Consider the following 24,959-nt stretch of genomic DNA (forward strand, 5'->3'; position numbering starts at 1 on the left):
GCCCTCTAGGTGTGGGCACTGTTACCATCCGCCGTTCATGGAAGCACAGGTGTAACTCCGGCTGAACACAGCCCCCCACCCCCTTCACCTCCTGAAGAATAGAACACAGGGACTGGCATACAGTCGGTGCTCCATAAATGTTGCTGCTCCCCCCAGCATAGCGCATGAGCACCTGATCGATCCAGAAGCGTTTGTTGATCCGAGGCTGAACAGTGGGGTTTGGGGGTTGTTTTGGGGGGCTGTGCCTTCCAGCCCCGGACGATGAGGCCTCATCCTGTCCCTCTGCCTTCCCCCAGGCTGCCTGAAGTCCGCATCTCAGACAACGGTCCCTATGAGTGCCACGTGGGCATCTACGACCGCGCCACGAGAGAGAAGGTGGTCCTGGCATCAGGCAACATCTTCCTCAACGTCATGGGTGAGCACAGGGGCCCTGGCCCCGGGGTCCCAGCGAGGAGCTTTGCTCATGTGCGTGTGCACAGGGGGGCTGTCCTAGGAACGCTCTTCTTTCCCACTCCTGCCTCCGAGGGGAGAGGAGAGTGGCCTTGCCGAGGTGTGACAGGTGTGGCCTTACCACCCAAAGGTTTCCTCTCAGGAACCCCTTCTCCGACCTGCACTGATATACCCTGACCTCATGGACGCAGGGCTGTGGCTCGTCCCCAGATCCTCGTGGCCTGGGCACTTTGGAGGGGCACAACTGACACGTTGACTGGGACAATTGAGGGACTGAAGGAGGAATGAGGGCTTCCCGAGGGGCAGCAGACCCCAGCGTCCACTTCTGTAAGGCAGGGGTGGGATGCAGGCCTGATGGGTCATTCATGGACCCCCAGCTCTGGGCCCTGGGACCCCATGAGGACACGGGGAGGAAGAAGCTGGACACTGTGGGGGCACCTGTGGGAGTACCTTTCCAGGAGGAAGACAAGAGCCACGTTCATAGAAGTGCCTGTGGGGACGGTGCAGGGGGGCGAGCCCCACCCCCACCCCCCTGCCCCAGGGACAGGACAATCTGGGAGCCTCCCTGGGGGAGGTGATACACACCTGCTATGGAGAGTGATTCTGACGCTGGACCTCCTACGGCCTTTCCCAGGACATTGAAGCATCAAGTGACCAGTGAGAAAGTGGGTGTCGGGGCTGGGTTTCGGGGTGTCCCGCCTTCTGACCCTGTGTCTGCCTCCATCTGCAACACGCGGATAGTAATGCCAGCGCCCGTCTCTGGGTGGCGCTGTCCACCACCCCAGCCTCGGTTTCTCCCCTTGTAAATCAAGGGCCTGGCTCCAAGCGGTCTCAGGAGCCCCTGCCAGTGCTGACGTTCTCGTCAGCCACACTCTCCGATTCTGCTGCCAGAATTCTAGGGACTCGGCCCTGACGCCGGGCCCCAGGGTTCTCTGATTTTCTTATCAAATGATATTTACCAGGGAAACAAAGCTTGTCGTACTCAGGCAATCAGTGAGAGCATAAAGGCCCCGTGGAAAGCCACAGCTTCTGGGGAAATGGAAAACCTCCAAAGGCCAGACCTCCAGAGGGAATTGATTCCCGCAGCGGCGGCACGTGGGGTGTTCTGGCTTCCTGGGGGATGGGCCGCGGTGGGGACGCGGCGACTCCCTGAAGGAGACGTCTTGGTGCTCAGCCCAGGGCTGGTCGCCCCGGGGAATCTGGTGAAGAACAAAACTCAGTTTGCACCGTCAAGGGGCCCCAGTCCGATGAGGGACATGCACGTGACCATTTACTTATCGGATGTTTATTGAGCACCTACTACGCGCTAGGTAATGGACACGCTCCTTCAATAGGACGAGGTCCTTGGGGAGCTGTATCCAGTGCGCGATGCAAACATAAAACGTGCATAGGTGCACACACAGGTGTGGAGGCACAGAGAGGGCAAACCACTTGCCTGAGGTCACCCAGCCAGGATCACAAAATCTTCCTGTGATAGCAGCTCGGTGCTGGGGCCAGAAGCCAGGCATCTGGACTCCCACACCCCTTTTGCGCCCCTGAAAACAGGTGTAGATGCTCCAGGTGAGGCTTCTCTCTATGTGAGCAAGGACAGCATCCTCAAAAGCCACCTCCTCCAGGAGGCCTACGCTCCCTCCTTCGTTCACCAGAGCTCCTTATGCAGGTGTACTCTCCCTCTATGGCCTCAGTTTCCCTCTCCTTATGGTGAGGGGGTGTAACCAGACGGTCCTCAGCGTCCTCCTAGCTCTGACATCCGTGAGTCTGTTACCCCGTCCGCTAAGCAAGCACCTGAGGCACAGAGAGACCTCGTGGGGCCGACCAGAACCGCACGGCGGGCCTGATGGTCCTGGCTGAGCAAGGCGGTATACTCCTGGCCAGCATGAGCCAGCTGAGAATCTTCTCCTCCGGTCTCACTGTCCGGGCAGCAGGGAATGGTGAACCTCTGGGGTCCTCTCGATGCAAGGTGGCAGCCATCTGGGATGGGACAGACAGATGATGTGATCCCAGTTACTGAACAGGAGGCTGAAGGCTGGCAGGGGTGGGGGTGGGGTGGGGGAGTGGGGACCCGGGAGGGGCAGGACCACGCAGTGGCTCCCAACCCAGGGAAAGGCTCTGACCCCTGGAAATTCAGGGTGTTCCCCGGGCGGGGTTCTTCCCGAAATAGCACTCACCCATCTTGGTCAGTCCTCTGACTGACCCACTGCTCAGAGGTCATTGTGCTTGTCAGCGGTCGCCCCTGCCCCGTTGTCCCCCGGATGCGGCAGGTACCCCCGTGCTCGCTAAGCCTGCAGCTGAACTGATAACACAGCTACTGCCCATCCCTGGCCTGTGCCTGACAGGGCGTGAGCTCCTGGCTTCATGCACATTGTCTCACGGAATCCCGGCCACAGCCCTGGGAGCCAGGAGATCTTATAATCCCTTTATACAAGTTTAGGACACGCAGGTTTCGGGCTGAATCCCAGATCGGTCATTGCATTCGTTAGCCTCCCCGGGCCTCAGTTTCCCATCTGTGAAATAAGGATAAGGGTGGCTACCCTCCAGAGTGGCTGTGAGGTTTTTTTTCTTATTGAAATAAAGTTTGCAAAGCACCAAACCCAGACGAGGCAGCCACAAGGTTCATCAGGTTAGACCTCAGCATCTTTAGGGTCATTGTCGCGGGCCCTGCCCCCTCTTGGGCACAGCGGTGGCTGCTTCCTTCTTGCCCCTGGAAGTCTCGTCGACGATTCATGACTCCAAGGAGCTTCAAGCCAGTCTGAGAACGGAGTGTTCACAGCTTCGTGCGCCGAGTCCCTGCAAAGGGACCCAGGTCTGCCCTGGTTCTGGGAGTGGCAGGACAGCGGGCCTCTGCGACCCGTCCTCCTGGCCTCTTCCCAAAGGCCTAGGGGAGGAGCCAGCACATACTCGGACCTTGATAACGACAGCCTCACCTCCCACTCAGCCAGCTCTGCCAATTGTAAAGTGCTCTCAATGGAGGGGTTTGCCTGATCTTGACAAGAGCCCCTCGGGATCAGGATGAGACTGGGGCTGGGGAAAGGGAAAGGATTTGCCCGGGGCCCGCGGGGCTGTGGCTGTCCCCGTCCCAGAGCAGCATGCCTTCCTTGGCTCACCAAGGTCGGGAAGGTCCTGGGCGGGCTGGGAGAGACAGGGGGCTGAGTGTGAGGCTGTCCCCCCCGGGGGCAGCTCCGGGGCTCCAGCAGCTGCGCGGGCCTGTGAGGCAGAAACTACACTGCATCCGTTGCCCAGACCCAGGCTCAGAGAAGGCAGTGGCTTGGCCAAGGTCGGGCCATTCAGTGAGATGATCCCCAGAACAGAGTGTTCGGAGCCCAGCACCTGGCACGTTCCAAGTGCTCAGTAAATAGCGCCTCTCACGACAGATAGGCCTCATGTCATTTACACGTCAGGCACAATAAGGGACGCCTGGGTGGCTCAGTCGGTGAAGCAGTTCGGATCTCGCCGTTCGTGGGTTCGAGCCCCATGTCTGCTGTGTGCGGGCAGCTCAGGGCCTGGAGCCTGCTTCGGATTCTGTGTCTCCCTCTCTCTGCCCCTCCCCTGTTCACACTCTGTCTCTCTGGGCCTCTCAAAAATAAACGAAAACATTGAAACAAATTTTTTAAACATTAGGCACAATTAGAAAGACTTGAAAATTGTGTGACTCCCCCCTCCTCCTCCTTGACCCTCCCCTTTCAATATGTTTCAGGGAAGTTTCTTTTTTTTTTTTTAATTTTTTTTTTCAACGTTTTTTATTTATTTTTGGGACAGAGAGAGACAGAGCATGAACGGGGGAGGGGCAGAGAGAGAGGGAGACACAGAATCGGAAACAGGCTCCAGGCTCCGAGCCATCAGCCCAGAGCCTGACGCGGGGCTCGAACTCACGGACCGCGAGATCGTGACCTGGCTGAAGTCGGATGCTTAACCGACTGCGCCACCCAGGCACCCCTGTTTCAGGGAAGTTTCGAACACTACGATCTGCTCACTGTTCTGGCCCATCTGTGACATACCTTAGACCCTTTCTGGTCACACATGTGCACACACACACACACACACACACACGCACCAAGACCCTCCAAGTGAGTGGAGGCCTTTGAAAGCCGGGGTCTCCTTTATGCACCAAGGGACCCTAAGGACTGCGGCGGCCAATGGTGGGGCGAGACAGCCCCCTCCGCAATTTGGGGGTCAAAGGGAAGCTTCCTAGGACAGCAGGGGGGGGAGGGAAGGGAGATGAGGCGCAGGGCACGTTGCACGGCCCCACGTGCATCAAAAGCACGGAGCAGTTGTGCTGGAGAGCCCGCACCCAGGCTGCCTCTGCATCTAGCACATTCTAACGCGCCGTTTCCACAGGCCTCGGGGTGCAGATGAAAATGCGAGAGCGGCTGTAATTTCACGCCTATAACATCCCCGCTATGTGGTGGGAAAAGACATTTGGGAGCCCCGTGGGTGACACCGAGGGTTCATGCCGCACACAGTCATTAAAATGTTTTTATCCGAGCTGCAGATAAATTGTAAGCCAATTTGAAAGTCGCGTGCTGGGCCCCAGGAACGCATTATACACAGTCACGGAAGGATTGCCGCGGCTCTTCTCGGGGGTGCAGGTGATGCAGGGGAGCATGTTAAGGGTGCGATGTTACAATCAATTAAATGTGAGCCCGGACACCCCACCCCCACCCGCACCAAAGCCGAAACACGCTACTCTCCTGTTCCCACCGGAAGAGCGGGAGGCCAGTTTTCTCTGCCACCCCTTGGACCCACGGCTAATGATCAAGGCCGCTTCCCGTCAAGCATGGAATGTGTGGCTGTGTGCTGAGTGTCCAACCCAATCGTGTGACCTTCACGAGGGCCCTCCAAGGCGGGCCCGGTCACCCCCCCTGCTTCACAGACGAGGGAACGAGCCTCTGAAAGTTTAAGGGGCTCACCCATGGGAGCGAGAGAGCCGGGGGTCCCGCCAGGCTGCCTGAGATCAGAGCTGGAGAGCCTGACAGCCACTCTGAGCCCCCAAGGGACACGTCCCCGCTTTGACACAAAGGCTATTAGTAACGCAGATGTCAAGAGAGTGCGGCGGGGTGCAGAGCTGAGGCGGTGGGGGCTCCAGGACACTGAGAGACTATCTTCTCTCCTAGTTCTGGAGGCCAGAAATCAAGGCATTGGCGAGGCTGCGCTTCCTCTGAAAGTTCTAGGGAAGAATCCTTCCCTGCCTCTTCCAGCTCCTGCTGGTGACTGGCAATGCCCGGCCCTCCCTGACTTGTAGATGCGTCCCTCCATTCTCTGCCTGTGTCCTCACGGGGCGTCCTCCTCCATGGGTGGTGTCTCGGTGTCCGTGTTCCCCTTTTATAAGGACACCAGGCATTGGATCAAGGCCCACCCTGAGGCAGTATGACCTCGCCTGACCTTAGTTACATCGACAAAGACCCTGTTTCCAAGTAAGGTCCCATCCACAGGCACTGGGGGTTAGGATCTCAACACATCTTTTGCGGAGACGATTTGACCCACAAAAGTAACTGAGCCAGGAGGGGGCAGGGTGGAGGAGTCGCCATCGGACTTTGAAGGCGACACTCTCCTCCCGACCACCTAGGTCACCCTTCACTGAGGATTTACTGCCACGCCAAGCACTGTGCTGAGGTCTTCATAGACTAACATCAGATCATCTGAAAAGCTCCGTAAGATGGGTACTGCCCTTTCTCCGCCAGGTGAGGAAACGGATAGGTACATCGCTTGCCCAGCACACCCAGCTAGCCAGCGGCCAAGCAAGGGTAAGGGCATCCCACGTGCTTAACCACTCCGCTCTACCAGAAGTCACGACATATTAATAAGCATTCGTAAAACGTTCTACCTCGGGATCCCTGTCTGTCTTCCGTAGGCTTCCAAATGAGGTCAGCAGATAAAGGTAGAATTTTGGCACCCAAGACCACAGTGGCACCAGACCACACCAGATGCTTTCCAAACGTGGGGCCAGGGGACACAGGTCCCATCCCGGGGAACAGTTGCTAATGAACTTTGCATAGCTTGCTTGCTATTTATTTGTTTGTTTGTTTGTTTAGGTATGTTTTGCTGAATTTTTAGAACCAAATTTTTAATGTTCATTTTTGAGAGAGAGAAAGAGACAGAGCACAAGTGGAAGAGGGTCAGAGAGAGAGGGAGACACGAAATCCGCAGCAGGCTCCAGACTCTGAGCCATCAGCAGAGAGCCCGATGCAGGGCTCGAACCCACAGACCGGGAGATCATGACCTGAGCTGAAGCTGGACACTTAACTGAGCCACCCAGGCGCCCCTTCACTAAATTTTTATTACGTGCATTCGGTGTGCTTTTTTCTAAAAGTTATGTTGTTGAGCTGTCATTCGTATGACGTACAATTCACTCGTTTAAAGGATACAACTTAATGGGTTTTACCATCGTCACCAAGTTCTGCAAACACGTTTAGTCGTGTAACCAATTTCAGAAGATGCTCACTGCCCCCGAGAGAAACCCCGTACCCTTCCTGCACCCCTCGCCCGGTCTTAGGCAATCACTCATCTGCTTGGTCTCTCTGTGGATTGGTCTGGACACTTTCTAGAAATGCGGTCATACAAAACGTGGTCTTTTGTCATTCTTGGGACTTCTTACACTTAGTGTAAGGTTTTCAAGGTTCATCCACATTGGAGCACGTATTGGGACCCCGTTCCTCGTCGTGGCTGGATGATATTCCATTGCACGATGCCTGACATTCCGTTTGTACATTCACCGGTTGATGGACATTTCCACCTTCCAGCTGTTACGAATGGTGCTCCTGTGAACGTTTATGTGCAGGCTTTTGGTGTGAACGGATAGTTTCCAGATCTCTGGGGGGGGGCGGGGGGGTGCAGACCCAAGCATAGAATTACTGGATCGAGTGAGAACTCTGTGCATGGCCGTTTGAGGGCGGGCAGGCAGCTGTGCCCTTTGACTTTTCCTCCAGCGGCATAGGGTCCCCGTCTCTCCAGATCCTCACCTGCACCTGCTGCCTGTCTGTCTGATGGCGACCGTCCTAGCGCACGGGAAGCGGTTCTCATTGCGATGCGATTTGCGCTGCTCTGATGGCTAATGGTGTTGATGGTCTTTTCGGGGGCTTTGCAGCCCTTCGGAGATCTGCTTTGCAGAAATACCGTCAGATCGTTTGCTCGTTTCAACCAGGTGATTTGGCTTTTCATCATCACGCTCTAAGAGTCCTCTATTTCAGATGTGAGGGCCGTATCGCGTGTCACATTTGTGTACATTTTCCCCTTTGGTGTGTTACCTTTCCCCTTTCTTGCTGGCGTCCTGTGAAGGACGGAGGGTGTTCGTCCGGGTAAGGTTCACTCCATCTACTCGTTTTCTGTTGCTTGTGTTCTGGGTCTCCCAGCTGAGGAGGCTCTGCCCAACCCAAGGTCACAGTTCACTCCTGCTTTTCTTCTAAGAGTTTTAATAGTTTAAACTCTTACGTCTAGGTGTACGATCCATCTTGAGGGAGTTTTTGTGCGTGCTGTGGAGGAGAGGTCGGCCTCCCTCAATTGCACGTGGGTGACCAGTTGTCCCAGCACCATTTTGGAACACATTCTTCCTTCCCCACTGAATTGTGTTGGCCTCCTGGCCAAGAATCAATTGACTATAAATGTGAGGGTTTATTTCTGGACTCTCCCTCCTATTCCATTGACCTCTACGTCTGTCCTTACATACTTCTGATGCTTTGTAAAGCCATCTGGCCATCTCCAGTCTGGCTCTGTTGCTCCCCTGCTGTGTGACTTGGGGTGGGGGGGGTCCCCAGGAAGTCCTCCTGGGGCCAGTTGCTCGAGCTTCCCTGTGACAAGAAGCTCACCCTGGGCTGGCCGGTGCTCTCAGAGGAAAGGAGACTGTGGCACGCTGTGGGTGATGGAGCTGAGCTCACTTCCACGAGGCCAGGCCAGAACCTAGGATTTCTAGAGGCCTGGAGCTCTGCTTTCTGGGACCAGATGCTTGAACTCTGTTCTCTGGACATCCAGCCCAGTGCTCCTCTCTGGAAGAAGCAGCACATTCCCAGGGCCAATAATTGGAGTGTCAAGGACCTCTCCTGACCTGGGAAGGAGAAATGTCCACGGCTCCAAAAGTGATGGGGGATCTGAGCCTGCACCCCTCAAAGGCCTGGTGTGGCCGCCATAGGCCTGAGCAAAAAGGAGAAACACAGCTCTTTCTCTCTGAAGGACGCGAGCGGAAAAGCAGGCGGCGGTCTGCAGACCCCGTCTCGGGAAGCCTGCCTGCGTGCAGGACAGCCGTGGGGAGATGTGTATCTCCCAGGCAGATCCAGCTCCTGCTCAGAGTATATGGCGGTCCAGGGGACAGCTTAGGTCAATGAAGGGAGGCCGCTGGTCTGAGAATCCCTGGGGGACCCCAAGCAGGGTAGCTGGAAGGCGAGACTCAGAGCTGCCGCGCAGCCCCCTCCATAGCCCACGATGCCTGCCGGGTGGGAAATGATCGGCTCCTTCCTTGCCTTGGAGCCTGAGCGGATAAGCTGCCTGCTGGGCTTACGCTAATTACATGAACTGGCCCCAGGCGATTGCAGTGGCCACAGGCTCCAGGGAGCAAGGCTGCTATGAGGAGGGGGAGGGGGAGGGGGAGGGGGAGGGGGAGAGGGAGGGGGAGGAGACGTGGCGGGTTGGGATCCAAGCCAGAGCCGCAGAGGAGTTTGGGGTGCTGACGGGTTGCAAACGCAAACCCCCACGTCCCACTCCCGAAGCCCCCAGGGTCCTGAGGACCAGGCCTGGGCACTCTCGTCTCCCAAGCCAATGTCCATCCAGGCAGGCCCCCCTCCAAGCCCCCTCCCCTCCCCCACCCCTTCCCCCCCCCCCCCCCCCCCGGCCACACTCTGGAGAAGTGACAGTGAGTGACCAAAGTCCTCCAAATTGAAACCAGGAGAAGGCTGGGAGGTCCCCAGTGAAGAATGAGCCCTCTATCCAAGTAGGTTGATGAGAAACAGTGTTTACTCCCTTAGAGAGCTGGGGAGTATTTAAGGGGATGAACCTGAGATTCAGGCAAGAGGTTTTAAACCCAGTTCTGCAACTCCCGATAATAAAAGCAGCAAATGTTTATTGAGCATTTGCTGTATGCCAGGCACAGTTCTGCCCCGCACCTGCTAACTCATTTAATTGTCCTAACAGCCCTCTAAGGAGGCCCCACTATTATCTTTCGCAGTTGACAAGTGTGAAAGCCGAAACCCTAACAAATGGGCCCGAGGGCACGGGCCAACTAACAGCTGAGCTTGATCCAGACCCGAGCAGGCTGGCTCCAGAGCCCTCAGCTGAGCCACCATACTACGCTGGCAGGTGGTTTATTTCCCCGCCTGAGCCTCAGTTTCCCTGTCTGCTAAATGGGGTTACCGTAGCACCTCCCCTCTTGGGCCCGTGTCCCAAGCTCCTAGTGAGCACCCCTAAACAGGACCGTTGTCGTTTTTACCTTCCACCCATGGTGTCCTGACCTCCCCCCTGTAAGTGTCAGTGAGGCCAGGGAATGGAGTCAGAGCCGCAGGAAGACACCAGGCAGAGACTACCATGGCGTCCCACACTCGCACTCGTAGAGGAGGGCAGGAAAGAGCGGGGTCACAGCTGTGGTCCCGTCCCACCCGCTCCCCAGTCTCGCTGTGACTTGTCCTCTCCAAGCCTCTTTTACGTCTTCTGGAAACTGGGGCAGTGAAGGTCACTACTCCCACAGGGCTGTTGTGAGGGGTAAACGAGATGACGAATACGGACGGCACCCGGCCTGGGTCGGAGGGCAGGGCGGGCAGCCGCAGCGGGTGGGACGGCACCAGTCAGCTCGGGCCTTGGGTTTCCGAACAGAAGCCAGAGGACTTGGGGACCCATTGGAAAGCTGGGAGCAGATGTGGAGGAGACGGCAGGACCCGGCACCGGATGGAGATGGTCCCTGAGAAGTCACCAAGGAGACCTGCGGTCCCGCTTAGCAGACGGTGACCTCAGGAAACGGGCTGAGGGGTGGAGAAGCCGGGGCCGCGATCTGAAGGCTGTCTGCAGGCCTCCGTCCCGATTGCTGGAGCTTCCGAGGGGACAGCTCGAGAGGCAGCAGGGGCCTGAGACAGCTGGCCGGGCTCGGCTGCTGGAGTGGGGCTGCGGCCCAGAGGGCCGGGGCCAGCGCGGCCAGGGTCTTCCAAGATGGACCGCGGAGCATGTTGGGAGACTGCGCACGGCCGTCTTGAGCGCCTCAGCCTGGCCAGGGACCTGGAGGAAGGATGCTTGCCCTGGCCACCCGCCCACCCACAGGCCTGCAGCTAACTCAGGTCACCGGCCGAGAGCCTGTTCAGAGAGGGGCCAGACAGATGGGTTTGCGGCTCAGAGGAGCACTTTGGAGCTAACTGGGTCATCTACCAAGGACGGTCGCTTCCCAGTGTCAGCCCCAAAGGCCCGAGCAGGCTGACCGCCTCCTGGACAGGCTTCTAGAACCCTCCGTCCCTCCCTCACTGAACACAGCCCTGCAAAGGAGGCACGCCCTTGACCAAAGCTCACTGTGTACTCGGCAACGGGCCCAGCACGTTCTGTTACCCACTGCCCCACCTCTGGTCTCCCCGCCCCGGATGGGACCTATGCTGCCTCAGTTACAGTGGGTACTACATGCCCTACACAGAGAGGGCAGGGAAGCTTCCCAACGTCGCACAGCAGTGAGTGAGATGGGATTTGAGCTCAGATCTGCAGGAAGGAGGAGCCCCCCCTTTTCCCCGCTACACGAGGCTGCCAGGAAGACGGAGGGACGCCTCTCCTCTCCGAGTGTGGGGCCATGGGGCTGCCACAGGGGCCTGGGCCACATAGCCTCTCAACAGAGACAGCAGGGAATACCTGGGCTGCATCATCGGCCGCTCCTCCAGCCGTCTGGGAAGTCAGCAAGATCAGTGTCCCCATTTCACAGAAGAGAAAACAGAGCCTGCTGATAAAGGGAAGCCTAGAGTAAGAACCCAAATGTTGTCTGACTTCTTCCTCTGGGGGGGTGCCCGGAGCCCTGGGCTGGGGTGGAGGCAAGGCCTCTGAAGTGCACGCTGGGTGTGATTTGGAAAGCTGCGTGACCTCTCTGATCCGCAGACGAGGCTGGAAGGAGCAGACGGCTTAGCCAAGCGTCCTGTGCTGCTTTGCCCGTCTTGTCCGTAGGGCCGTGGAGCTGACGTGACCGGCCTCTCCCTGACGGAAACGGACCGTTTGCCCATTGATTCCTTATGCACACACGTCCCGCTTCACCCAATATCATAAGCCCCCACCATGTGCCTGCCTTGGGGGAGCGACTGAGAGAGATTCGTGTTCACGTAGGTCGGCCAGATCATACTAGAATGAAGGTGAATTTTGCAGCCGCCATATGCCACACTTTTTCCAGTATGTTAAGTATGTTAATTCCTCTACTCTTCACTACTTTGGAGGTAGGGACTTGTAGCATTTCCATTTTGATAATGAGGAAACAGGCCCAGAGAGGTTAAGTAACCTGCCCAAGGTCACCCAGCAAGCGAGCGGCAGACCTTGTTATTCAAACCCAGACCGCCTGGCGAAGGAGCCTGTCTGCAGCCTCTCACAGAATGGCCCTCTGTGCCCTCTTGAGCCAAGCGGTAGAGAGTCACCTGCTCCCTGAACCGGCCAGGCAGGTGGCTGCCGCCTCCCGAGACTCTCACCAGCTCCCTGGACTTCCTGTGTCTCGCAGACCAGGAGGCTCAGTTCTTGTTCTGGGGTCGTCTCTCCCCACCTACTGCCTGCCCCTCTTGGCCGCCCCCCCCAGGTCCCGCCAGAGCAGGCCCGCAGGCGCATCATTAAACCTTGACAGGTGTTAGGTCAGTGCGATGCCTTATCCCCTCCACCACCGGGAGCTGGATTTAGTGTCTCCGGCAGAAGGTAAACTTCGCGTCCCTGGGACAGGCCCCTTAATTACAAGTGATATGTGGCCGTTGAAGCTGCGGTGCCTCGGGCCCAGTGATTTAAGGAGCAGGCATGAGTCTGAGGGTACAGGAGTTAACAGAGCTGTATCAGAGCTGGGAAAGAGGGCAGGGGCGCCGAGGGAGGCAGTGAGCTGGCTCCTGGAGCGGGGTCTGCTTCCTGTGGACAGACGCTCCTGGGAGGGACCTAATCCCTCCCTGTACAGAAGGGGACACTGAGATCAACTCCGCAGGTTGCTTTGCCCTGGGAGTCAGCGGTCCTGTCTCTGCCGCCAGCTTGCAGGGCGCCCCTGGACTCAGTCTCCCCATCTGTTACCTGAGGAGGCAGGAATACCTCACGCGCGCTCTAGGAGTGATCATCTTAAAAGCAAATAAGTCCTAATAATCACAATAACCTTCACAGCAGAAACTAGCACCGACCGAGGGCTTATTACATGCCAGGCGCTGCCCCGGGTCCTTTACGAACACTCTCGTGGTTGATTCTCACCGGTGCCGGGGGGAGAGCGGTTGTACGTATCCCCATTTCAAAGACGAGGAGCCCGAGGCTCCGGGGGAGGAAGCAACTTTCCCCGAGATCCCGCGGCTAGCAAGTGATGAACGGAGACTCTCAGCCCCTGTCTCTGCGTCCAGAGCAGAGTCCCTGCAGGATAGGGGAGTCCCTGAAGGAGTCACCGAAAGACAGGGGAGACAGAGAAGAGTGCAGATTTCCAGAACCGAGCAGAAGGCAAGTGAAGGTAAGGGGAGGGCTAGGTTGCAAGCTGTGGGCGTGCCCAGGGAGAGGGTCTCCTCCAGGAGGAGGCATCAGGAAGACTTCATGGAGGAGGTGGCATACAGCTGGGCCTCGTAGGCCGGGTTGGGGGCAGACAGGACAGGGACATTTCAGGTAGAAGGAGCCCTGTAGGCGGGGCTGTAGGAGCAGGGAAAGCTTGGCAAGTGGAGAGCACTGCTGTGTGGCAGGACCCCAAGGCCCGGGTAAGGAGGGGACAGTCATGACAATGGCTGACCTCTATTCAGTGCCTGCAGGTGCCATGCCAGGGCCTAAATACCTTACAGAAGAACCTGTCACATAGATACGATGATCCCCACGCTACAGATGAGGAAACAGGCACGGTGGGGGGAAGTGACTTGCCAAGGTCACCCAGCTCGAAGGTGGTAGGGCCAGGATACAGCAGCTTGGTCCCCGAGCCCGTATGAGGCCAGCCACTGTGCCCGGTCCTGGCATGTCAGGCTACCGCGGGCCCTGCCTGCCCTCCGTCCACCAGGCCTGGCCCCGGGCAGAGAGGAAAGGTGAGGCCAGAACAGGGCCCCGAATCCAGGGACGTGTGTCCAGGGACGACATGGGAGCCGGATGGGCCTGGGGTTTGAGAGCAGGAGTTTGGGTAGAGAAGGTTTTTGCTGGGAATGATGGCCCCCGCCACACCCTCCCAGCTGACTCTCCTGTGGACCCCGGGCCCATCAGAGGACAGGCCCCAACTCCTGAGGGCCGCCGTCAGGGAGGGGCCGGCCCTGCTCTGCTGACCAGTCCCACCGCCTCACATAGCTGCTCAGGACCGTCTCCCCCTCTCTAATCTCCAGCCCTCCTGCTGTAGCTTCTGCCCAGATCTGAGCCGTAGACCTCAGCAGTGACCCAGCCCAGCCCCGTTACTGCCTCACCAGTGAGTGGAGATGTTGGTCAAGTGCTCTCCCCACCCCTCACCCCCACCCACTGTGTGCCTGGGGACCCCGCGGGCCCTCAACTCTGGGTGCAGGGGGATGCTCACTGAGCAAAGCCTCCTCCCAGTCACCCCTGCAAACATCAACTCATCGCATGCTCGCTGAGGGCTGCCCTGTGCCCCCCACGCCCGGGGCCCCCGGTCAGCAGGATGAACAAGTGTCCCCAGCGTGAGGGCCTCTCAGGCCAGTGGCCAGAGTGAGTGGTGTAGGCAAAGGCCAGCCACTGGCCCAGGCCAGCGATAGAGGCTGCTGTTCACACATATGATGGCCGGTGGGGGTATGGTCTCACCAGTACCAGGCATCCTGCAAAGCACGAGCTCGGTTCACCCTCACGATGGCCCCGTGACGCCCAGGTACTGTGACAAGGTACCAACACCTGTGACTAGGTACTATGGCAGTCCCCACTTTACAGATGAGAGAACCAAGGTGGGAAGGAACCTGGGGAGGGACGAGGTTAGAGGGGTCAGAGATGAATAAGTGGCCCTGGCCCCGCCCATGGGGCCCTGGTGAGGCTGCACGTGCTGCCCCCCCACCAAAATCGAGCCCCTCCACCCCAGCCAAGAGTTGGTCCCGTTGGGAATGAAGCATGGCTCTGCCTCACCCAGCTCTTTAAAAAGACACAATCCTTGGGGCGCCCGGGTGGCTCAGTCGGTTAAGCGTCCGACTTCAGCTCAGGTCATGATCTTGTGGCTTGTGAGTTCGAGCCCCACACCGGGCTCTGTGCTGACAGCTCAGAGCCTGGGGCCGGGGTGCAGAGTTGGGGCCCTGCTGGGAGCTTGGCTGGGGTGGCACCTGCTATGTTCTTCAGTCCCCACGAGCACCCCGCATGGGCCAGTGACTCCAGAGTCACCCTCGCTCTATGGGTGAGGCCAGGAAACTAGCAAGTGCCTAAGGAGGGCGGTGGCTTCAGGCCAAGTGCCCCAGGCCTGGGTGGGGAAGGCCAAGGGTGAGCCCTGTTCTGAGCCCCCGAACACAAAGGCCCCGGTTCTTGGGGGTTCAGTTCTGCTGGAAAGGACAGAGGTTTCTGGGGGGAAACGGGGGGGGGGGCTTCCTCCAAACTTGTTCTCTAAGCTCTAGCCCACTGCTCTCTGGTGGGCGTGGGGGTGGGGGAGAAAAGTAGAGAGCAGGCTGAACTTGAACTTGAGCAGAAAGAACTTGAGCTGGATGCCACTGCCCCTGGCCAGATCTCGAACGTGCTTCCCCACCAGCCAGGGCCTCCCCAGGCTTCTGCAAGCTTCCACAGGCGTTTTTCATATAGCTGCAAATATGGCACCTGGTGAAATCGCCCATGTGTGTAATATATACCTCTGGGATACATTGAAAACATCCTCCGAATAGCCAGCCTTGCTGCTATTTAAAACGGATTCATGTCACACCCCATAGATTTCGTCTCTGCAGAAATGGCACCTATCATGGGCCTGAACACATTTGCTCTATTGCCACATAAACTACAACGGCGTGGCTGCAGACAGGCTGCTGGGCAGAGGCTGCCTCCAGCCAGGAGACCCCAGGCAGGGGGAGGGTCCACACGGGACTGGTGGCCTAGGAAGCCAATCAAAAAAAAAAACGGGGAACATTGCCAAGCAGCCAATCAAGGCATGAGCCTGAAGTGGAACTGCTTGTGGGGTGGGACTTGGGGGTTTTGAGGCCCTTTGACTCAGGACAGAGAGTTCTACCCTTGCCCTGTCTGCTGGGTCCGGGAAAAGCCGAATAGAGGTTCTCTAACTCTGCCTGAATCTTGCTGTCCCAGCCAGCAATAATTTTCTCTGTTCACCGAGCACCTATTGTGGCCCAAGTCTTTGGTGCCCCTAACATCACCACCCAGTGAGTCTTAGTACCCCTAACTTAGAGATGAGCAGACCGGGGCTCACAAGAGTCAAAGAGTGGTTCTCACACTGAGCTCGCATTAGAATCTCCTGGAAGGCTTCTTAAAACCCAGAAGCCCGGATCCCACCCCGCCCCCGGGGGTTCTGTTTCGGCCCGTCTGGAAGGGGGCTCGGGAGTTTGCAGTTTATAAGTTCTAGGTAAGGCTGATGCTGCTGGTCCGGGGACCACACTGTGACAGCGACCAGGTTAAGCGCGTCGTGTACGATTCTGCACCTGGCCTCCCCGCCGCCCCTTCGAGTGTGTCGGAGCGTGTGCGTGTGCGTGCGTGCGTGTGCGCGTGCGCGCGCGTGCATGCGGGCTTTTATTTCTCCGTAAGCAGTAACCCGAGTTGGGTCCTGCTTGTCCCAGCCCCACCGATTCTCCGCCTCACAGGCTGCGCCCCCCCCCCTCCTCCGGCACCCCCCCCCCCCCTGCTCTCCCAGAGCAGTCAGCCAGAGCCTCCAGTTGGGGTTGTTAATTTTATCTTCCGCCACTGCGAAAGCACAACAGCTGGCAGGGGAGGGCCGAGGCAGGTGAACCGATGCTGCCAGCCAGCTCCCGCGGAGGGGGGAGGCCTGGGGGCAGGGGGACGGATTATGCCCGCGGCTACTAGAAGTCCCCTGGTGACCCCATCCGCTCAGAAAGGCCCCCACCCCGGGGCAGGAAGGGTCCCGGGCAGGGCCCACCCACACTGGCAACGCCCTAGACCCAGGTCCCCATCCGTCGATGGCATCGGCGCGTGGGTTTCTACCCAATGTCAAGCTGGAGGGGGTGGTGGGTTCGGCTGAACAGCTGTCGCGTGACCGAGCCCCCTCCTGCCGCCCCTAGAAGCACAGACGCGGCGTTTGTCTGGCTCCATTCGGGGGCTTTTTGTCAGGCCTTTTTTTCCCTGGGCTGCTATTACTCCTCAGTTCGATATTTAATCTTCCCATAAACCAAAGAGTTGTGCTTTTCTCCTCTCTTTTCCTGCTGGAGGCCCCTGCCCACTGGTGGGGGTCTCCCTCCTTCTTGGGTTCCTGCTAGGAGGGAGGGCCTTGGGCGGGGCCAGAGATTTCAGCCCTTCCAAATGGGGCAGGGATGGGGGAGGCACGACCCTTGGGTCCCTCCCCCCGACTCATTCGTTTGACCAATAACTACTGAACAAATCCTTGTGTGTCCGGCCCTCGGGATGTGACCATAGATAAGCGTCCCTGCCCTCATGGTGCTTGCATTCTAGTGGGGGTGTCAGATGCAGAGGCCTTGGGGTTAGAAGGAGCTTAGGGTGTTCACGGTACCTCCCCCAAAATTCTCAGTGTGTCAGAGCATGGCGTTGGGGAAGGTGGCCTTGGTCAAAGCAAGGCAGGGCCCACAGCATTCCAGGGTCTCGAGGGATCCCTTCCACAAACGGGCTGTGTGCTTGCCTGGGCCGGGAGAAATGAAGGAAGGAGGGAAGGAACAAACAAAACAAGAATTGAACTTGAACTCCTGTGCGGCAGGCCTGTGCCAGCTCTGAGGTTAGGTGGGCAAAAGACGAAGCTCCAGACGTCCGGGAGCACAGTCTCCTGGAGAAACAGATGTGGACCCGGGACAGGATGACGGGCACCTGTGAGAATGACAGGTGTGCAATGCTCCAGGAACCCAGAGGATAAGCCCTGACCGAGTCTGGCAGGGTCCTAGAAGGCTGCCGAGGGAGGCAGTCCCTAAGGCCAGCCCTAAAGGATGAGGCAGAGTTAACCAGCAGAAGGATCGCTTTGTGCAGGGCACGGAGGAGGCGAGCTGCAGAAGGAACCTTGGGCAGCTCAGTGTGGAGCAGGGTGGCTGCCTGGAGGAGGTGCTCCTTCGAGCAGCGTCTTGTAGAAGCCGGAGAGACCGGTGGAGAGGATGGAAAGACACTGTGATGGGAGACCCCCCCTCCCAAAAAAGGAAGAAATTAAAAAATAGGGAACGTGGAGGGACATTTGTATTCACGCATGGACACTTTTATATATTAAGAGGGTGGCTTTCTTTTTCCTTGAAATTCGGGATAATGACTGGTTGCTGATTGAAGGGAAGGCAGTCAATAGAGCAGGCATGCTGAGAGAAAAGAATGGATTTTTTGCAAATAATACAATTTTGAACTTGTCTTCCCCCCCCCCCGCCCCTCCCCACGTCTAATTGATTACCACCCCGTGATAAATGACATTCAGAGCAGGAATGTGCCCAGCACCGTCACACAGCGGTACCCAGAGAACGACGGATTATCCCTCCCTCAGACAAGGGCCACTCCTGGAAGAGAAAGAAATTCCCTCAGCCCAGGAAGGGGCGTGGTCAGTCAAAGGGGTAATATAAATAGTCCCTTTCTGTTCCTGCAGCTTATAGAAGGTTTGTGTCCATTTTCTCGTTTGCTCCTCCTCTCAAAAATCCTGGAAGCAGACACGTTGGCAAGGTGTGTTTTATTGAACCCATTTTATAGATGGGAAGACTGACATCCGGTGGGTCAGCTGACTTGCCCGTGGTCCCACGTGATGTTGGTAGCAAGCAGGGCCTGCACCGGAACCTCGGTGTGGCTCTCTCGGAGCCGGGACCCCGGCAGGCGCTGGAGAGGACCCCACGGATGGGGAGAGAACCCGACTCTAGGAGATGCAATTAGACACAGGCCTGCTGGGGTTTGTATGAGGACAGGTTTGTGTTCCCGAATTTCAAAGGCCACCAGACGGTTTACAGAGCAGCGAACGATCGCATTATCTTCAAAGTGAGTTACGATGACCAAAACAAAGTTCTGCTTTCAAGATAAAGACAGGCAATATTTCAGAGTTAATTTCATAAAACTGATCACCCGACCGTTACCTCACTGTGTCGATGTTAACTGTGAAGGAGAAAATAACGGCATCCCTGGATGGCCGTGGGACAGAGGCAGCAGAAGTTGTTCTGTGGCGGCCGCTGAGACGGACGGGCAGGCACACTTTGCCTGTCCCGATGCTGGAGAAAATGGGTCCAAGAAACTTCCAGCAGCAACCCTCTCTGCTTAAGACAAAGAAGTCAGACAAAACTGAGACGTTGACCGGCTGGACTTGGGGACAGGGGATCCGGGGGAGTTTGGTGGTGGCGGTCTTTGTGTTGACCATGGACGTGTAGAGCCAGGCGGGGTTGGGGGGCGGGGTCTTCCTACAGCCCAGGGCCGGCTGTGCGCTAACGTGTCCGGAAGTGGCTTGTAAACCCTGAAGCTCCGCCCATATCCGGGCTCTTACTGCTGTGGCCGCAGCCATGCGTCCGATCCAAACACACCTGCTCGGTGTCTGTTCACCTGAGGACGGTCCTTTCAGGTAAACGGTGCAGGTGGGTGCTCCCCGCCCCCCGGGAGAGCCCTGCCTCGGCACAGACACCTCTGAAGACGCACCCTCAGATCCACAGGAATGAGACACTCCTGGTGGGTGCACGGGACCCTGGCCCGGAAGAGTCGGGGGAGAGACTGCTGAGCCAGGGGTCTTGGTGGATTCTTTGCCATTCTATGCCACGTGGGTCACAGGCAGGTGGCCTGCTTTATCGTGCTGATTCCAGAGCCCAGCTTGGACCTCGGGATTGTTCCTGTCCAGGAAGCTGCATGGAAGTTATGCTTGGGCCGCCGCTGGCCATCTGCCTTGGGCTGGACAAGTGCTCCCGGGGCCGCGGGGCCAATCCCAGGGGGCGCATTGGGGGCTGCTTGCTTTGACCTCGGCCAGAGATTGTAAGAGGGACAGGTGTGGGGATGAGCGTGGGGACGGCGTTGGGGTCTGGGAAGGGATGGAGGCAGAAATGAGCGTCCACAGTTATTACAGCTCTACTGTGTCATCGGCCGTACAACCGAAATCTGTTATTGTCTTAGGAGCTTGATTAACTGTACACATTGCTAACACCTGCTCGGAAACATAACGAGGGACAGGGACACGTCTCCCAATCAGGGTCTGTGTGGGCAGCGTGCGTGACGCGGGTGCAGATCTCCGGAATGGGGATGTGGGCACGCACGAAGGTGCGTGTGTGTGGGCGCGCGTGCGTGTGACTGGGGACAGGGGCGCCCATGCTCTGCAGAGAACCCTGGCCAGGCTTTGGAAGTGCTGGGTGCCAGTCTGGGCTCTGCCAACGGACCTACAGTGTGACTGTAGGCAAATTTCCCCCTCTCTGACCTCAGTTTGCTTACCTGTAAAATGGAAGGTGTCGACCAGTGTTGTCCAACAGAGACCCCATGCAAGTCCCGTATGTAATTATAAGTTTTCCAATCACCACATTGAGAAAAGTGTTGCAAGGTGAATTAATTTTAATAATATATGAAGTCCAGTAGAGCCCAAATATAGCTTCAGCAGATAACCACTATAAAATATTAGCGATACCTTTGACATTCTTTTTAAAATGGCTTTCGAACTCCAGTGGGTATTTTACGCTGACAGCACACAGGAAGTCAAAAACGCCTTTCGAGTGCACAACAGCCACATGGGGTGAGTGACTCCTGCTTTGGAAGGTGCCCCGTGGCACCTTCTGGGCTTCTCACTTACCTGTGAATGCCCCCGAAGGCAGAGACCTTTCATTCTCCTGCCCAGTAGCAGGGAGCCTCCAGAAAGAACGTTAGTAATGAATCCTGCTAATAAGTGCCGATGACACGTACAGGATGCACTTTCAAAACACCTTTCAGGTACTATGTCACTGAATCATCACAGGTACCCTGTAATCCCCTTTTGTGGAGGTGGAAATTGAGGTTCAGAGAGGTTAGGTAACTGGCCCAAGGTCACACAGCCTGTAAGTGGGACAGCTGGTCTTTGAGCTCTAGGTAGGCTGATTCACAGCCCACACTTTTAACCACTGTCCTGTCCTACCTCCTGATAATAGCGATGCAAATAATAATGAAAACTGCTAGACTTCCCCCCCCACCCACCCCAGGCATCTTGTAAGAATCATCTCTGCTCCCCAGAGCAGTCCAATCAAGGAAGGTTCTAAGGGTCTCAATGAAAGTGAGAAAGGATGAGAGATATCAAAGGTGCCTCGTGTCATTTCTGAGCCTGTCGGATTCTTGGAGGGTATACTTACATCCGTGCACACGACCACGAGAGGTGCCCGAGTTTTACGCCAAAGCTCTGATTGGCGTGGTCCCTTCATCTCCGGGGTAGCCGAGTTAAGTAGAGCCACCCACAGGAGAGCTCCCGAGGGATCTGGGTCACGAGGCGTCCGTGAGGGTTCCCCGTGGCTCAAACGTGCCCACGTGGGGCTAAAGGCACCCACAGAAACGAGCTCTTTTCTTCTTTCCAAAGACCACGGAGGCGCAGCCTCTTGTCAGAGCTGGGGCTCTGGAGTCGGGGCGCTCAGGTACAGATCCTGACTCTGTGAACCCGGGGACGGCCTCCCGCACCTCTTCAGTTTCCCGTCTGTAAAATGGGAGTAAACACACCCACCTCGTAGACTGATGGGGAGGATTGCATGCGTTCACCCAGGCTAAGGGCTCAGCACAGCTCCTGGCTGCATCGTGGGTTCTTGCTGTGGGGCCCCAGGTGTTTCACTGGAGTCTTAGAGTGAGTTCGATGGCAGAACCTGGGACTTCTGGGTAATTGAAGCGCTCCCTGTATGTTTCCCCTCGCGGAATTCCTACCCCACTTACCACCTGCCTTATACAATCTTACACTTAATTACAATTCTGCATCTGTTGTTTTCCCATTGTTTCCTGTTCATGCCGCTTCCCTTGCCAATTGCACAGCGCGTGGTGGCTGCGCGAATGAATGAATGGCTCATACCTGGCTTCCTTTCACCAGACCTCAAAATAGAGTGGCCAGGCGGCTGTCACCCCCACCCCCCAGCCTGTGAGCTTCTCTGTTTTATCACCGGGCGCCTACAGCGGGCGCCTGGCACCATGCCCGGCACCTAGTAGGTGTCAGGAAATGTTCGTTGAGCTTAATTAAACTTACCTGGAGTGAAAACCCCCTGCAGGAAGGAAAGGCCCCGGCTCTTCATCCTCTCCGTTTCCCCCCGCCGCGCTTGACCCCAGGCTGGGTAAGCCAAAATGGACAGCCCTTCCCAAGTGAAGTCCTCAGATCCTGGCTCCTGTCCTCCTGAATGCAAGGGGACTGCGGAAATAATAGTGTGAATCCGAAGAATAGCAGATTCCTGGGGCGCCTGGGTGGTTCGGTCGGTTAAGCGTCCTCTTTCGGCTCAGGACGAGAATGTGGTTCATGAGTTCGAGCCCCACGTAGGGCTCTGTGCTGACAGCTCAGAGCCTGGAGCCTGCTTTGGGTTCTGTGTCTCCCTCTCTCTCTACCCCTCCCCTGCTCTCTCCCTTTCTCTCTCTCTCTCTCTCTCTCTCTCTCTCTCTCTCTCTCTCAAAAATAAATATTTAAAAAAATTAAAAAGAATAAAAAAGAATAGCAGCTTCCTACCATGTGCTAAGCCCTTTCACACCTAGGAGCTGGCCCCTCCTTCACATCCATCTGCCAAGTTTTACTCCCATTTAGCAGATTGGGGAACTGAGGCTCAGAGCTTTGGTAACTTGCCCCAGGACGTGGAGGTTTGGCGACCTGGCTGAGATTTGGATCCAGAGGTTCCCAAAGGCTCCACGGGTGTCCTCTCCACTACCCCACAGTGCCCACCCAGGAGCCCTGGCTTTGTCACACCAGCCAGTGATTGCTGAGCAGAGTGAGCCAGTGGGAGGCGGGACCGGCCAAAATACACCAACTTCCAGAAAGAAAGGAAAGAGGCAGCTCTTGGCCCTAAATGCCTCTCAAAGTCACCTCCTCTCTGTTGCCCTCACCCTGCTCTAAACGGACAGCCCGTCTAGCCTGAGTCACACTGTGTGTTTTCAGCGTCCAAAATGCAATTCCGATCGTGGCGCTGCCCTTGCTTAAAACTTTCAATGGCTCCCCACTGCTCTCAAGACAAAGAAGAAAACACATGACCAGTGGTGTGCTGGGAAACCCCCTCTCGGGGGGCTGGGGCAGAGAAGAGAACACACAAAAAGCCTTGATTTGTGGTGGTGGCCAGTTTCCGTGGCGTAAAGCTGCCTACTGTGGCCGATCTCAGGCTACCAGAGCAGTCCTGGAAATGGCACATGTGGGTCTCAGGCGCTGCTAGGAACCGGCCCTAGCGCACCACTGCACGCGGTAACCTACGGTCAGCGGCTCTGCTTTGCACCCCGCACGCTTCCCAGGGCCCCCCCCCCGCCCCCATCCCCAGCTCCTTGCCCTCCCCCTGCCGCCTGCCCCGGGCTGACATGCTCCAGACCTCCGCATATGCTGTTCCCTCCAACTGCCACACTTGTCCTTTACCTTGGGTTGCTTCCTCGAGTCACAGAACTTGCTCAGACCTGGGCAGGGGCCCCTTGCCTCCTGTTACACCTCCCGGCACCTGATGCGCTTCCCACGTTTAACTGTATGGTCCCTTGATTCGTGCCCTTCTTCCCAGCAGGCTGTAGGCCCCTTGAGGCCGAGCCCTTGTCCGTGTGCCCGGCAGGGACATCGTCCCGACTGCAGTTGGCGCCAGTAACACCACCTGGAGTCACGCAACCCTCCTCCCCTTCCTGCTCCCCGCACCCAGCACGGGACCTGGCCCATCTCAGGGGATCTCCTCCTGAATCTTCCACTAAACCTTTGTTTCGCTGTCCTTCCCTCTTGGGTAGCTCCCCCCACCTCCATCGAAGTGATGGCCGCAGACATGCCCGCCCCCTTCAGCCGCTACCAAGCCCAGAACTTCACGCTCGTCTGCATTGTGTCCGGAGGGAAACCAGCGCCCATGGTGAGTACCTCTCCTCCGTCCCTGCCGGGCCACCCTGCTCTGTGACTTGTCCAGGTGCAGAGGTCACCGTGGCCTCCACTTGCAGAATAAAGGGGAGAGGGTGGGAGCCCCTGCCTTGAGCCACCTGCCTTGGTCTGACCCCATCTACTCATCTGACCCACCGAGGTGTCTGCTTTGCTCCCAAGATCCCAGCACAGAACCCCACTTTTCCTGGACCCTGGGGTCCCAGAACTGCACAGTGGGTCCTTAGGGAAGCCCAGCATCAAGCAGAGCCCTGCCCCACTTATCGGACAGAATGGGGACAAATGAGGCCCAGAGAGGGGAAGGGACGTGTTCGGAGTCACCTACAATGTTCTTGACGGACGTGGGACTCAAGTTCATGCCCTCCAGCTCCAATTCCACTGTGGAGGGAGGGAAGGGAGGAAGGCCGGAAGGAAGGTAAGAGAGAGAATTCCTGTTTGGACCAACTCCGACCCACCCTAACTGCTTTGAGGTCCGCCAGCCCAGCTCATGCATTATCGTCACGGCCACTTCAAGCGGTGGGGGCGCTAACATAGAGAACTGGGTTCTAGCCCCTGCCCTGCCTTAAGCAGAAAGATTCCCCTCTGCTTCCCAGTTTCTGCAAAGAGGCTTAGGGAGTGGACAACATTAACATTTTCAGCTTTGTTTTAGCAGCACCAGGACCTCTTTGGTCCAAATGAAATACACGAAGCCCCACGTGTAAAACATGTAAGAGTGAAGGAAGGTCAGGTTGCCCTTATGGAGCCCCGAAGCACCTGCGTGGAACCCTTGATTCCCTGAACCCATATTGAGAATCCACGCGCTGCGTGCTGTGAAGGCTCCCTCCACGAGAATTGTATAATACACTTGACACTGTGAGTCTCAGGTATCACTAGGATTAGTGAGGGGCTGGGCTCGAGCGGAGGATAGGTAGGGTTAGAGTTCAAGGTGGGAGACAATGAATTCCAGACTCTGTCTCATAGGCGTGATGCAGTGGGGTTACCTGGGGACCCAGGCCAGTCTCACCCCAGGATCTAGACCTAGACAGACCCAGCTTCTCAGGGCAGGGCAGTAAACAGGTGCAGAGAAACCCAATACAGGGCAGTGGCCAGGTGCACACAGGCGCAGGTGGGGCCGTAAGCAAGGTTGCATAGGTACAAGTGGGGCAGTAAGCAGGTGTGCAGAGACACAGGTGGGGCAGTGGACAGGGGTGCTTAAATAAGGCTTTGGTAAGGCCCATCTCCCTGCACCCATACCTCATGGTCCCAAGGAGACAGATAGATAAAAAGGCAACTTCAACCCCAGCGATTGGTGAGAGCAGGAAATGGTCCCCAAGTTTCCCCCTTTGGAGCCCATAAA

At 57.2% G+C, this 24,959-nt stretch overlaps 1 protein-coding gene across 2 annotated transcripts in view; it reads left to right on the plus strand.

The window, feature by feature from the left end:
- Positions 1 to 24,959, plus strand: part of IGSF21 (immunoglobin superfamily member 21) — a 232,464-nt gene that overhangs the window by 195,648 nt on the left and 11,857 nt on the right. For both annotated transcript variants that reach the window (XM_042996364.1, XM_042996365.1), the window contains exons 4-5: positions 297 to 415; positions 23,485 to 23,600. In XM_042996364.1, the coding sequence (XP_042852298.1) occupies positions 297 to 415; positions 23,485 to 23,600 (235 nt within the window). The remainder of the gene's footprint in view (positions 1 to 296; positions 416 to 23,484; positions 23,601 to 24,959) is intronic.

Source organism: Panthera tigris, chromosome C1, assembly GCF_018350195.1.
Source record: "Panthera tigris isolate Pti1 chromosome C1, P.tigris_Pti1_mat1.1, whole genome shotgun sequence".
Taxonomy (NCBI): domain Eukaryota; kingdom Metazoa; phylum Chordata; class Mammalia; order Carnivora; family Felidae; genus Panthera; species Panthera tigris.